The 16,131-nt window shown below is 36.4% G+C and overlaps 1 protein-coding gene across 2 annotated transcripts; it reads right to left on the reverse strand.

Annotated features, from left to right (window-relative positions):
* Nucleotides 1-1,951: 1,951 nt before the first annotated feature.
* On the reverse strand, nt 1,952-3,093 carry LOC105884128 (olfactory receptor 4A15-like). Of its 2 annotated transcripts, XM_012787840.2 has the most exons (2): nt 2,199-3,093; nt 1,952-1,998 (listed from the first exon to the last, which is right to left on the reverse strand). In XM_012787840.2, exons 1-2 carry the CDS (start codon nt 3,091-3,093, stop codon nt 1,952-1,954), a joined length of 942 nt encoding a protein of 313 aa, XP_012643294.1. The 2 variants fall into 2 exon arrangements, with proteins under 2 accessions (XP_012643294.1, XP_075857381.1); XM_076001266.1 differs by lacking the exon at nt 1,952-1,998 and having other exon boundaries at nt 2,176-3,093.
* Nucleotides 3,094-16,131: the final 13,038 nt, after the last annotated feature.

The following is a 16,131-nucleotide window of genomic DNA, read 5'->3' on the forward strand; positions in this document are numbered from 1 at the left end:
CAAGTTTTAAAAATAGACATAATGTTTATCAGAAAGAATACATACTTATGAATTGCAAGAAACTTTTGTGAAAGGTAAGTATTTAGGGGAGACTATCCCTACCATATACAAATAAACATTAAAATTCTTTGACCACTTAAATAGTGTGTTAGTGGTAGAATAAGCCAAAAAAAAAAAAAAAAAAGAAAGAAAGAAAGAAGAAACAGGAAAATGGCCAAAAATTGAAACTTCTAGATGTAAAAAGGTTGGCATATTAAAAGGAGAAATTTCATATTAATACTAAAAATAATTTAAAAATTAATAAATGATATTGGCAGATTATTTTACCAATTTGGGGATAATACACTTACATATTTCCTTATCACAAACGAAAACAAATATCAATGAGTTGGAAAATAAATGTTTTGAAAAGTTATTTAAAAAAATAAGATGTTAAAATTTATAGAATCACTGGAGAAAAATAGAATTTTCCCAAGTGTGATATGATAGAAGAAATCAAAAAGTACAAGACAATTATAACATAAATAACATAAGGTAAATATATATAGCAAGCATCAAAGAAGAGTGGTATAAGCATATATATTCAATATAGAAAGAGTTTTTTAAGATTAATCAGGAAAAATATGACTTTAATAGATCAAGAATTCAAGGACACAAGTAATTGACAAAGTTTATCAAGTGGATTTTATGTCCCAGATTTTGTGCAAAGAACAGAGAGCACAAAGACAGTTAAGTAACTTTCCTGACTTCAGGGAACTTATAGACCAATAAACATAGACAAGCAATGAACCAAGAATTTTAACTCATCACTTGATGTAAATACAAATTTTAAAATGTCCAAAAGTGAAGGACTTAGTTATGTAAACTCTGGCGCAATCAAATGTCTGATATTATTTGGTAAATAGTGTTATGATTGGGAAGAACTTGAAATGATATAAGAAATCTCAATGTAATAATAATAGGGAGAAAAATAGTAATACAAAGTTACTCGTACAGTGTGATTTACCAGTGAAAACAACTCATTCCCCCATAGCCTTGGCCCCTCACAAATCCAGACTAAAGAAGTAAGCAAGAACAATGAGTTTCTTTGACTACATGTTTTCTATCATATTAGGGGAAGATAATGTTTTATTTCAAACCTGATTCAGAGATAAATTTTCACAAAGATTTAATGAACGAGATTTCTGTCAAATAAAACAGTATGTTCGGACCTCTTTTATTACCTAGTAATCTGCATTACATTAAGAAAGGAATTAAGAATGGAAACAGCATAGCATGTCTTGTCAACATCTTTCTTGAGAATGATGTTTTCCAGATTATCTGGTGTCAAACTCTGCATTGAACATTTGAAGCGTGTGGATTATGGATTATGCTAATTTTCATATGAAAGGGAGAGTCTGGCTCCCTTTTTATTAATACAAGGCCATGAGATGGTGATATTGGAAAATAGCAGAGGTATTATCAGATATTCTAATCTGGGAAGATTAATGAATCATCTTTATGAAAATATGGCACCAAACAAACCTGCTCCACCTGAGGAGCTAATGATTTCCCAGTTGGAAAAATAAGTAATATTTAGTTATTTTTCTGCATAGCTCCCTTGTTCATTCAGATTGTTTTTATATACTTAGCTTCCTTATGATTAGTCTTAAAATTCTGAAGCATTATTCTTCTTCAACCTTAATATGTTAAGCAGTATGAACAAACTATATATTAAAGTATCTGACAAATACAAAAATAAAATATATACTTCAGATATTAATATGCTCTGCATTGTGTGGGGAGGAGTGAACCAAATCTTTACATCCTATTTCTTCTTTTATGCTTCTGAAATTGGAAATGAGCACTACTAATTCTGAAAAACAGCTAGCTTTAAGAGAGAAACATGATAAAATCTTCATTAACTGAAATAAATTTACAGTAGTAACTACAGCACATAAATTTATAGTCTCTAGAGAATAATTGAAATCCCAAAAATAAACATATATTTTCCTAAAATATTATGAAAATCTTAAAAATATATTTTGATCATTGGAAGTATTCACATAATAAATATTTTTCACTGGACACAAATTATTAAATCGGGGAAAATTTACAACAGTTAAATAATCACACATGGCTTTCCTGCAGAGAGAAACTCTTAATCAAAAATAGGGGATGCATTCCACTGTTACCTCATTTTCTTTTTCTGGTCCAGAGCTTCTTCATGGCATTTTTCATCTCTGCATTTCTCAGAGTATAGATTAGGGGGTTCAACATAGGGGTGATTACTGTGTAAAACACAGTCAAGGATTTATCAATGGGTAAGGTAGAAGGAGGTCTCACATACATAAAAATACAAGGGACAAAGAAGAGGACCACCACAGTGATGTGGGAGCCACAGGTGGATAAGGCTTTGCGTCTCCCTTCCTGACTCAGATTCTTCAGGGAGTGCAGAATGACCCCATAGGAGATGAGTAAGAGCATAAAGATGACCACACAGATTGCTCCATCATTGGCAACCACAGTGAGGCCAATAACATAGGTGTCAGTGCAGGCAAGCTTTAACAAGGGGTACATGTCACAGATGAAGTGGTCGATGACATTGGGGCCACAGAAGGGAAGGTTGTAAACAAAGAGAAGTTGAACTACTGCATGCACAAAACCTCCAAACCAGGCCAACAGCAGGAGCAGAACACACACCCGTTGGTTCATGATCGTTAAATAATGCAAGGGTTTGCAGATGGCCACGTAACGGTCATAGGCCATGACAACCAAGAGTAAAATCTCGGCACCACCAAATAAGTGTCCTATAAAAAGCTGGGTCATGCAGGCTTGGAAGGAAATGGTTTTCCTCTCATAGAGTAAGTCTATAATCATATTTGGGGTAACTGTGGTAGAATAAACAGCATCCATAAATGATAAGTAGCCGAGGAAGAAGTACATAGGGGCATCCAAGGTTGGGCTGACCACCACAGTCACGACAATGAGTAGGTTGCCTACCATTGTCACAATGTAGATGAGCAAAAACACAACAAATAATATTTTCTGGCCCTGGAGGCTCTCAGTGAGCCCCAAGAGGACAAACTCAGTCACGTTGTTTCTTTGTTCCATGTGTCCCTCTATGCATCCTTATTTCGGTACTCAGGACAAAATTGCCTGCAAATACAATTATCACTGATAACTTCATGAAACTTTAGGATAATTCATTTATTCGTTCAACAAATAGGCATTATGATTTCTTATGTTACAGAACTATCAGGGATTATAGGAATACATTGTTGTTATAGCATGGTCCCCAATTTCCTCAATCTTACAGACTAATGGAGAGAGAATTAAGTAATTAAGAGACATGCAAAAAAAGGACAGGTTATGAAATAAGCAAGTCTGCCACCACTAGATTTCTATCTGGAAGCTAATAAAATTGAACGTATAGCTAACACCATAAACAAAAATAAAATAAAAATGTGTTAAAGATTTAATGTAAAACAATAAATGCTGGCGTGGTTGCGGAGAGAGAGGAACACTCCTATACTGCTGGTGGGACTGCAAACTAGTTCAACCTCTGTGGAAAGCAATATGGAGATACCTTAAAGCGATACAAGTGAATCTACCATTTGATCCAGCAATCCCATTGCTGGGCATCTACCCAAATGATCCAGTGACACTCTACAAAAAAGACACCTGCACTCGAATGTTTATAGCAGCACAATTCATAATTGCAAGGCTGTGGAAACAGCCCAAGTGCCCATCAATCAAAGAATGGATTAATAAAATGTGGTATATGTACACCATGGAGTACTATTCAGCTCTAAGAAACAATGGTGATATAGCACATCTTATATTTTCCTGGTTAGAGCTGGAACCCATACTACTAAGTGAAGTATCCCAAGAATGGAAAAACAAGCACCAGATATATTCTCCAGAAAACTGGTATTAACTGAGTAGCACCTAAGTGGACACATAGGTGCTACAGTAATAGGGTATTGGGCAGGGGGGAGGGGGGTGGGTGTATATATACATAGTGAGTGAGATGTGCACCATCTGGGGGATGGTCATGATGGAGACTCAGACTTTTGGGGGGAGGGGGGGAAATGGGCATTTATTGAAACCTTAAAATCTGTACCCCCATAATATACCAAAATAAAAAAAATAATTAAAAAAAAAAAGAAAAAAAAAAAAACTAAAGCAAGATTTACTGTGTATTTACTTTCAAATTAATAAAGGAAATGGTTTTCTACATCTATGAGTGGAAGAACTTTCTTAATAATTGAAATCCCAGATAAACATATTTGACAATTTCAAAATTTTTTTAATAATTTAAGACAGGATATTATAAAAGCAATGGAAAGAAGTAGTTTGGAGAAAAGATTTACTTTTTAGAGGGCATACACAAAGTTAATATTTCAAACAGATAAAAAGTTCTAAGCAGTTAATAAACAAACCAGTAGCAAAGTTGGCAAATGATATAAACCAACAATTAAAGGAAAAGTACATCCAAATGTCCACAAAAACATATCATAGGATGCTGAAGTTCACCTATAAAAAGAAAATTTTAAAATAAAAAGCAAATATTTTATTTTTTTCTTTGTGTGAATTTTTAAAGTATCACCTTATATTCATCAGACTAAGAATGTTTAAAAATTATAATAGCTATGACTGCCACAAATGAAAAGGGTTTTTTCTTACATTAATAGTGAACATAGAAATTTTATATTTTTGGGACACAATTTAGCAATCTCTGTTGCAATTAAAAATACTTTTCAACATAACAATTACACTCTCTAGAATCTATACCACAGATATTAAAGCCCTAGTACACAAGGACACATGCATGGCATGTTTCTGTGCCATTATTTATAATGGCATTAAATAAAAAAACAAAAATAATTAAAGTGAATGCTGATCAATAGAGAAATGGTTGAATAGAATACAAAATCTATTAAATGGAATAAAGTCATTTAAAAGAATTAATTACATCTATGCCAGTACTCTTAGAGATATTCCCGCAAGATACTGTTGAGTAAGAAAGAAATAAACATAAAACTGTGTATAATATGATATTATTATAAAACAAAAATAAAAACACCATACATGTATCCATTTATTAATGCTTATATATGATTACATAAGCATGGGAAAATATCGTAGGGTTTATATTTTCATGTTATAAGCACAGTTTACACTTGTGCTGGTGATGCAGGCAGAGGCAAGAAGCTGTGTGCTAAACAGTGAAAATGTCAGATGGAAGAAACCAAGCCAGAAAAAGGAGATGGGGGAAGAGGACTTGATACACACAAAAAAAACTGTATCATAAATAATATCAATATTCACTATCCCAGCTATCTCTTAAAATAATGCTAGTAATGACAACCAGTCACTATCTAAGTCTCTGTTGACAGTCACTTCAGTCTGACCTCAGAAATTCTGCACTGCCTGCTCTTCACAATACATGTCTGTGTTCCTTACCGTGGCCACCCTCTCTGCTCATGCACTAGATCACATGCTCTTTATTGCTCTTAAAAGCAGTGTTCTTCCCATTCTACAAAGTGAAGCATCCCAAGAATGGAAAAATAAGCACCACATGTACTCACCAGCAAATCGGTTTCACTGATCAGCACCAAAGTGGACATATAGGAATAACATTTATCGGGCATCAGGAAGATGGGAGGGGGGAGGAGAGGATGGGTATATACATACATAATCTGTGCGATGTGCACCGTCTGGGGGATAGACGTGCCTAAAACTCTGACTTGGGGGGTGGGGGGCAAGGCAATATATGTAAACTAAACATTTGTACCCCCATAATATGCTGAAATAAACAAAGAAAAAAAAAGTTTTCCTGCAATTTTCTCCTCCATTTCCTACGTCATCAATTTTCCTTCCTATATTGCACCTGTCAGTGTGTATATATATATGATATAGATCCATGTTTTAAAAATCTATTCTTTGACCCTGTGGATCCTTTAACCAAGCACCCCAGCTCAATTCTCTGTTCTTCTTTATGAAAAATATCTTCATTTTACTATGCCCAATGGTCAATTTCAGTTCTCTTCTTACTTCATCTATCATTCCAAGGAATTCACGTAACAGCTTGCTTACTTACGTACCACTGGGGTTCTTGAAAGTCACTCATTCAACTTCTATAGATGCTATATCACCTTCCAATTTTTCACATATCAAACAATGCTTAGAAAACACATCAGTTGGTCCCATCAAGACATTTACAAATGCCTGCATATTAAAATATCCCCCAAAAGTTATACTTGAAATCAGTCTCTAAGAACACTGATATTAAGAAGGCAAATTTATTCTGGATTTTTATAATGTTAAAATACCCAAAAGACTATTACAGAATTGAGTCAATTCACATATATCTTAGCAATCATAAAGGAACACTAAAGTGGCTTATTATCAGAATCACTTAGAAGAACTTTTAAAAGACTGTGAATTCCCACACCACCAATATACTATTGCATAGTATAAAGATGAGTTCAGAATTTTATGTATAAATAAGCTTCTTGGGTTATGTGTATAAGGGGACAGTCATTCAGTCCAAGATATAATTGTGATATTGTACCTTCTCCTTGTCCTAAAAGATAACAACTATGTACACTGACACCATCTCTGTGAATACAGATGGCAAAATAACACATGCACCATCACTGGACCTTGAAATGCTCCCATGTGTCCAACTCTTTGCAAGCTTTCAATAAGTCTGATTCATTCACAAAAAGGTTACCTTTTAAATTGCTGGGATTATCAAAAAGAATATCAAGAATATAACCTAAAGAAGTTGATTATGAACTAATCTTGATTATAAACTAATACACCCAAAAATCTTCATTGTTGGCAAGATTTGGCCTAATAACAAACAAATGTTAAATAAACATTTTTCTTTTTTTTATTTTTATGCATACACAATAGTTATACCTATTTATGGGGTACATGTGATATTTTGATACAAGCACACAATGTGTAATGACCGAATCTGGGTAATTAAGATATCCATTGCCTCAAACATTTTTCATTTCTTTGTATTGGGAACATTCTGAATTTTCTCTTCTAGCTATTTGAAATATACAATAAATTATTAACTATAGCTGGTACTATTGTGCTACCCAACACTAGATCTTATTATTTCTATCTAACTGTATAATTTTTTTTACCCATTAAGTGACTTCTTTTCATCTCCCTTCCCTACTACATTTCCCAGCCTCTGGGAGCCACAATACTATTCATTACTCCATGAGATCATTTTATTTTTAGCTACCACACATAAGTGAGAAAATGTGATACATGTCTTTCTGTGCCTGGCTTTATTTCACTTAACATAATGTCTTCCAGTTCCATCCATGCCGCTGTGCATGACAGGATTTCATTCTTTTTTATGGAGATATCATCTCACCCCAGTTGAAATGGCTACTAGCAAAAATACAGAAAATAACATGCTGGCAAGGATGTGGAAAGGGGAATGCTCATACACCATGGGAATGTAAATTAGTACAGGCACTATGGAAAACAGATGGAGTTTCTGCAAAAAATTAAAAATAAAGTTGCTATATGATTCGGTAATCCCACTGCTGGGTGTACATCCAAAAGAAAGGAAATCGGTATCTCTAAGAGTTACCTGCACTCCCATATTTATTGCAGCACTATTCACAACAGCCATCAAAGGATGAATGGATTAAATAAGCATTTTGAGGTTAAATGAAAAGTCAACTTTGTAGGAGAGAGAATTGTGAATTAAGATAAATATTTACAATTCCTATTTTACACCAATAAAAATGAAATAATGAAGCAGGCTTTACAGCATTTTGATTCTCAATCAGTTCTACTGACTGACCTGTCTTCATACAGCATAGTTGAACTTTGAGTAGTCTGAAGGATGGAGAGTAATTTTGATCCCTGTATTATCATGTTTTGAGTCCATCACTTCAATTCCTAAGAAAGACAGTTGTGAATACTGATACAGACAAACACTCTCTGAGCTTAGGACAAATGTCTGTGGATACTTTATCGACATTTGAACTACAGCACATATTGTTGAGTCATTCAATTGGTGCATCTCCAAGGGTGACTCTTCTCTAATTACATTCATTGGGACCTTTATCATTATTGTGTAGGTAGACTCTGCATCTCCAGAGATTCCACAAGGGTAATATGTATAACAGGACCTACAGAACCATGCCCTCTGGGGAAAAATTATGAAAGAACAGCTTAAGGGCAAGTCATCAAAAGGAAAAAGTCCAATCTAGGCAGAAATGAAATATGTAAAAACTCTCTTATTTAAATGATGATCTGCAAAATAGGCAAATCTGTTAGCTGTATAACCACAGACAAGTTTTAAAAAGGAGTGCATGTCACATTAATAAATGATCAGTGACATGGGACCACATAATGGAAGCCCATAGATAATACCAAATTGAATTACTAAGTGCAGAAATCCTCCAATACAGGACACTACCGTGTTTCTCTGAAAATAAGACAGGGTCTTATATTTATTTTTTCTCAAGAAGACACACTAGGGAATATTTTCAGGGGATGTGTTATTTTTTTTAAGTACAGTACAACAATCTACATTCATTCAAATATAGTTAAGTCATCTTCTTCTGGAACATCATCATAACTCTCCAAACCCCAAATTCCATCCTGAATTTCTTGCTATTCTATTTCCTTTAGAACCATTGGCCCCAATCTCTCATGTTGAGCGATAGAGCTTTCATGGGGCAGATAAGAAGGGCTGCTCGTCTTCTTTACCACTCCATGACGAAATGCATGGGTTGTGCAGATACACTGTGTATCCACGCCCATCACTAGGTCTTATTTTCGGGGTAGGGCTTATATTGGGCAAATGCTTAGAAATTCTGCTAGGGCTTATTTTATGGGTAGGTCTTATTTTCAGGCAAACACGGTATCATCAACACACCATACACCCATTGCCTTATGATAACAAATAATGCAAGGGCTTACAGATGGCCATATAGTGGTCACAGACCATCACCCACAGAAGAAAGACATCTGACACACCAAAAAGTGCTCTGTAAAGAGCTGGGTGCTGAGTCATACAAGATTAGAAAGATATAGTATTTTTCCCAAAGAACAAGTCTGAAATCAAATTGGGGGAAATGAATGAGGAATAAGTTATAAACTAGCAAGAATGAATTACATGGACAAGCCCAGGATCTTACTGACAGTCACAGCCATAACAATGAGCAGGTTGCCCACCATGGTCAGAATGTAGAAGATCAAGAACAGAACAAAAAAGGACTTTCTCCTCCTTTGGATTCTATGTGAGGCCCAAGAGGATAAAGTAAGTTACGTTGTTCATTGGTTCCATCTATTCTTTACAGGTGATAACTTCAAATTGTAGAAACAGTTTACCTATAAACAAGGGAGGGGGACTTTAAATGCTTTATAATCTTTTATTTATTAATTAAATTTTTTAAAACTTTATGGAGTATCTATTTTTGTCAAATCTGTCATAGACATCAGAATTACCAAGTTGAAAAGGACATGCTTCCCTATCCTCAGTGATTTGACACATAATGATGGGATCCATTACGGACTGGGCACAGTGCCTCATGCCTATGATCCCAGCACTTTGGAGGCTGAGGTCAGAGGATTGCTTGAGGCCAGGACTTCAAGATCAGCCTGGACAACACACAGAGACTTCATCTCTACAAAAAAAAAATTAAAAATTAGCAGGGCATGGGGACATGCACCTGTAGTCCCTGCTACTCAGAGAGGCTGAGGCAGAAAGATCACTTGAGCCCAGGAGTTAGAGGTTGCAGTGAGCTATGATTGGGCCCCTGTACTCTAGCCAAGCCATCAGAGTTAGACCCTGTGTCTATTAAAAAATAAAATACAGACCAATGTAACAAATGCCATTAATATTCTCAAGATGCTAAGGATCACAGTGTAGGGATATATAAACCAAACTGTAATCAGAGAAGGCTACCCAGAGGAAGCAATACTTTAACTGAGTTTTAAATAAAAAGTGAACAAACAGGGAAGATGAGAAGGGAATTATACATTCCATAAAAAGGTGAATCACTTGTGAAATCACAGAAGTGTAAAACTTGAGACCCATTGAGGTAATTTACATATTCAAAGCCAGCAGAACAAATTGTAAATGAAAGGATACTGTCCTGGTTTGACTCCTACTTCTTTGAGATCTCTTTTAGGGTCTTTGGTTGAATCTTCTCTCTTTTCCTGATCAATAAATGCTAAATAACTCCAATTTTATGAATCCTACCTCTGTATCACTCTTAATTTTCAAACCTGAATAGGTAACATCTCTAATTATGGACATCCTCAATATAAATTTAAATATTTAATTTATATTAAATTAATACATTTTTAATTTTCCATAAGACCTAGGTCTTCCTCATCTGATTAAATGGGACTACCAGCCATGTTATTGTTAAGAAAAAATAATATAATATTGTCCTTCACTCCCTTATTATTCTCATATTACTTACTGATAACGTTAACAATTCCTACTGAATCTACTTCCGAAATGTATAATAAATTTGATCATTTCGCTAATTCTCGTTACCTTCCTGATCCATGACAATAGCCTACTGCCAGGTCTCTGTGTTTTCATTCTGGCCTCCAACAATATGTTTTTCTGAAGCAGCCTCTGGCAGTCAGCAGGAAGAACAAAGGAGGTGAACACCGAAAGAGAGGCTTTGCTCCTGGAAACCGCCAAAGATTCAGCTGGCTCAGGGTGGGACAAAGAGTGCAAGACCCTCTATAAGACTGACGTGAGACAGCAGGACTCAGAAGCAGTGGGAGCAGCCAGTGGCTTGTTGAGCGGGCCGGCCAAACCCAGCACCTACTGACCCCACGCAGTTGCCCCCAGTGCTGGCTCTCTGTAGGTGGACAACCACCATTTTGGGGGTCCAGAGCAAAGAAACACTGTGGCATGTTGCAGTTCTGGGCATCACCATAGCAGGGTAGGCTCAGACAGTGGTCACAGGCAACACCCCTGCCTGAGCCCGCAGTGCAGGCTCCACCTTTGGAGGCAAGGAGAAGGAAAAAAAGACACTTTCACTGTGTGACTGACATGAATCTGCAGAACCTTGGTACTAACCAATAGAGGGAAGCCTATTGATTCAGTCCAGAGGGATGGCTTTGATCATCTGATTCTTATAAGAACATAATGCTAGGGCTTACTCTATCCAGGTGGCTGCCAGCTTTGGGGTTTGTGGACTGGGAAGGAAAATCCTGGCCAGAGTCATCAGCAATTGCACCAATTGACACCTCCCACCAGGAGCTGCCTCGCAAGAGTGGTGAAAGTGCCCTGAATAACATATTAGTGGCTCTCCCTTAACAGCAGATCAAGCAACCACAGAAGTACACACTCTCAGGCTTGCAGGCACCAGTTTCCCTTACCCCACCTAAAGTGTGAACAGGGCTCAAGTAACCATTGGGAGTGACAAGACGTTTCACAAAGATCAGGGCATTCTTATACCCCATTTGGGGGATTAGAGCCCAACAGAAAGGTATCAGAATACCTTGATAACTGGTTCCTCCACTCAAACTACAAGAAACAACAGAGAGGGTAACCTCAGAGTTCAACACAGTGCCTTCCATCTCAAACTAGTGGAGGGCAGCAGAGTCATACATACAAGAGTGATTCACCACCTTGGAGCTTAAGCAAGGGGTCCAAACTCACTAATCTCCTATGGCAAGAGGTGAAGACAACAGATCAGAGATAACCCAACTGGCTAAGACACCTGTAAGGTAATACAGGACCAATGTGCTTCTCCCCAGCACTGCCAAGGAATGTCCCTTTGGGGATTTGGAGCACCCCCAGATCTCAATAAAGTAGCCTGATGAGAAAGAATCAGTAAAAGAATGCAAGAAACATGAAAGATCAAAGATAAAGTCACCCCCAAAAGAAAACATTCCATCTCCATCAATAGATACCACTTACATGATACAATTAAATTGACAGAGGAAGAATTCTGAATCTGGATTGTAAGAAAACTCAATGGAATTGAAGAGAAAATAGAAACCCAACACAAAGAAACCGTGAGAAAAATACAGAAAATGAATGAAAAATTCTCTAAAGAAGTTAAATATTATGAAAAAAACAAACAGAAATCTTAGAAATGAAGGAGGCATTCCAGGAAATTCAAAACACAGTGGAAAGCCTTAACAATAGAATGGATTATGCAGAGGAGAGAATCTCAGAGCTTAAAGATAATGCATATGTGCTAAATAAATCAGATGAAAAAGAACACAGTAGCAAGAGATAAGAGCAGAACATGCAAGAAATGTGGGATTATGTAAAGAAACCAAATATAAAGATTATAGGCATCCTGGAGAGAGAAGACGAAAATACACAAGGCATGGAAAATCTACTTCTTGGAATACTGGAGGAAAATATGCCTGGATTGGCCAGAAACCTAGATATCCAGATATAAGAAGCACACAGAACTCCTGGGAGACTCAATGTGAAGAGGCAACCACCACGTCACGTAACTATTAGACTGGCCAGAGTAAACATGAAAGAGGAAATCCTTCACACAATAAGATGAAATCAACAGATAACCTACAAAGGAAAACCTATCAGACTACCTGCAGACTTCTCAAATGAAACCCTACAAGCCAGAAGGCACTGGGGACACATCCCCAATCTTCTTAAACAGAAACATTGCCAACCTAGAATTCTTAACCCGGCAAAACTGAGCTTCATCTACAAGGGAGAAATAAAGACTGTCCCAAACAAGCAATCACTGATGGAATCTGTGAAGACAAGACCTGCTCACAGGAAGTACTCAGACCTGCATTATACACTGAACAGCACAATTGACATCCACCAAATTAAAAACACTCAAGACTTAAAGTCCAGGCCGGGCGCGGTGGCTCACGCCTGTAATCCTAGCTCTCTGGGAGGCCGAGGCGGGCGGATTGCTCAAGGTCAGGAGTTCGAAACCAGCCTGAGCAAGAGTGAGACCCCGTCTCTACTATAAATAGAAAGAAATTAATTGGCCAACTAATATATATAGAAAAAATTAGCCGGGCATGGTGGCGAATGCCTGTAGTCCCAGCTACTCGGGAAGCTGAGGCAGCAGGATTGTTTGAGCCCAGGAGTTTGAGGTTGCTGTGAGCTAGGCTGACGCCATGGCACTCACTCTAGCCTAGGCAACAAAGCGAGACACTGTCTCAAAAAAAAAAAAAAAAAAAAAGAGTTAAAGTCCAGAACCCAGATTCCACAATGGCTCGAGAGGTAATTCAAAACAATAAGAACTTACCCAACAATATGAACATAAATCTACCTGAAATATCAATCCTTTCAATAAATGTGAATGGCTTAAATTGTCCTTTGAAGAGACATAGATTGGCTGAGTGCATAAAAAAAAGTATAAGCCAAGTATCTGCTGTCTCCAGGAAATGCATTTAACCCATAAAGACACTTTCAGACTCACAGTCAAGGGTTGGAAAACAAACTTTCAGGGAAATGGAAACCAAAAGAGAGCAGGCATAGTGATTCTCATTTCAGACAGCATAAATTTTAAAATAGCGAAAGTAAAGAAAGACAAAGATGGTCACTATATAACAGTGAAAGGAAAAATCCAACAAGAAGGCTTAACAATTCTTATTATCTATGCACCCAACACAGGAGCACCCAGATATATAAAGCAAACCCTGTATGAACTAAATAGCATAATAAAAAATAATGCCATAGTAGCAGGGGATTTCAACACTGTGTGAAATGGACAGATCATTCAAACAAAAAATAAGCAAAGAAATAATGCACTTAAAAAGAACTCTAGAACAAATGGGTCTAACAGACATCTACAGAACATTCCACCCAAATAAAGCTGAATATACATTCTTCTTATCAGCTCATGGAACTTTCTCCAAAATGGACCACATCCTAGGCCATGAATCAGACCTCAACAAATTTTAAAAAATAGAAATTGTACCATGTATCTTCACAGACCACAGTGGTATAAAACTAGAGATCGATTCCTACAGAAACACTCACCACTTCACAAAGTCAGAGAAATTAAACAATTTATTCCTAAATGACTGCTGGCTGAAGGAAGAGATTCAGATGGAGATCAAAAAATTCTTTGAATTAAATGATAATGGGGACACAAGCTATCAAAACCTGTGGGATACAGAAAAAGCATTTCTGAGAGGAAAACTAGCAGCATTAAATGCTCACATCCAAAAGACAGAAAGCTAACAAATCAACAAACTAATAAGCCATCTCAAGGAACTGGAGAAGGAAGAGAAAATTAATTATAAATCTAGCATAAGAAAGGAAATAACTAAGATTAGAGCAGAACTAAATGAAATTGAGAACAAAAGAACTACACCAGAGATCAATAAAACCAAAAGTTGGTTTTTCAAAAAGATAAACAAAACTGATAGACCTCTTGCTAGGTTGACAAGAACTAGAAAGAAAAGGACTTTAATAAATTCAACCAGAAATGAAAAGTGAGAGATCACTACAGACATCATGGAAATACAAAACATTATCTTTGAATACTATAAAAATCTATATGCCCAAAAGCTACAAAATGTGGAGGAAATGCACAAATTCTTGGAAACACACAACCACCCTAAGCTTAATCAGGAGGAACTAGAACTCCTGAACAGACCAACATCAAGTGCAGAAATTGAAGCAGCAACAACAAAAAAAAAACTTAAAAAAAAAGTCCTAGATCAGATGAGTTCACACCTGAATTTTACCAAACATACAAAGAAGAATTCATACCTATACTGCAGAAATTATTCCAAAACATTGAGAATGATGGTATCCTCCCCAACTCATTCTAGGAAGCCAATATCATCTTGATACCAAAGCCCAGAAAGGATGTAGCAAAAAAAGAAAACTATAGACCAGTATCCCCCATGAATATAAATGAAAAACTTCTCAATAAAATTTTAGAAAACCGAATACAACAGCACATCAAAAAAATAATTCACCATGACTAGGTGGGCTTTATCCCAGGGATGCAAGACTGGTTCAATATATGCAAATCTATAAGTGTAATTCACCACATAAATAAAGGCAAGAATGAACACCACGTCATTCTCTCCATGGATGCAGAAAAGGCATTTGGTAAAATCCAGCATACTTTTATGATAAAAACCATCAACAAAATAGGCATAGATGGAATATTCCTTAAAATTATTAAAGCCATATATGGCAAACCCACAGCCAATAGCATATTGAATGGGGAAAAATTAAAAGCATTCCCACTTAGAACTGGAACCAGACAAAGTTGCCCACTATCTCCACTTCTATTCAACATAGTGTTGGAAGTCCTGCTGAGAGCAATCAGACAAGAGAAGGGAATTCAAGGTGTCCAAATGGGGGTGGAAGATGTCAAATTCTCACTCTTTGTTGATGATATTCTATTGTACCTAGAAAATCCCAAGAATTCTCCCAGGAGACTCCTGGAATTGATAAACGAATTCAGTAAAGTCTCAGGATACAAAATTAATGCACACAAATCAGTGGCATTCATATATGCCAATAATAGTCAAGCCAAAAATCAAATCAAAGATGCAACACCTTTTACAATAGCATCAAAGAAAATTAAATATTTAGGAATATGTTTAATGAAGGAGGTGAGAGATATCCATAAGGAGAACCACAAAACACTAAGAAAGGAAATTATAGACAATGTGCACAGATGAAAATCACTACATGCTCATGGATTGTTAGAATAAATATTGTTTAAATGTCCATTCTACCTAAAGTGATCTACAGAATTAGCACAATCCCTATGAAAATTCCACCATCATTCTTCACAGATTTAGAAAAAATAATTCTACTCTTTGTCTGGAATCAGAGAAGAAGTCGTAGAGGCAAAGCTATCTTAAGCAAAAAAAAACATTGGAAGGCATCAGTCTGTCAGACTTCAATCTTTACTATAAAGCTTATGGTAACCAAAACATCATGGTACTAGCACAAGACCATAGATACAAACCTTGGAATAGGATGGAGATCCCAGATATAAAACCATCCTGATATTGTCATCTAATCTTTGACAAAGCAGACAAAAGTATACATTGGGGAAAAGAATCTCTATTCAATATATGGTGCTGGGAAAAACTGGATATCCATATGCAGAAGATTGAAACTGGATCCCCAACTCTCATCTCTCACAAAAGTCA

This window comes from Microcebus murinus, chromosome 4 (genome assembly GCF_040939455.1).
Source record: "Microcebus murinus isolate Inina chromosome 4, M.murinus_Inina_mat1.0, whole genome shotgun sequence".
Lineage (NCBI taxonomy): Eukaryota > Metazoa > Chordata > Mammalia > Primates > Cheirogaleidae > Microcebus > Microcebus murinus.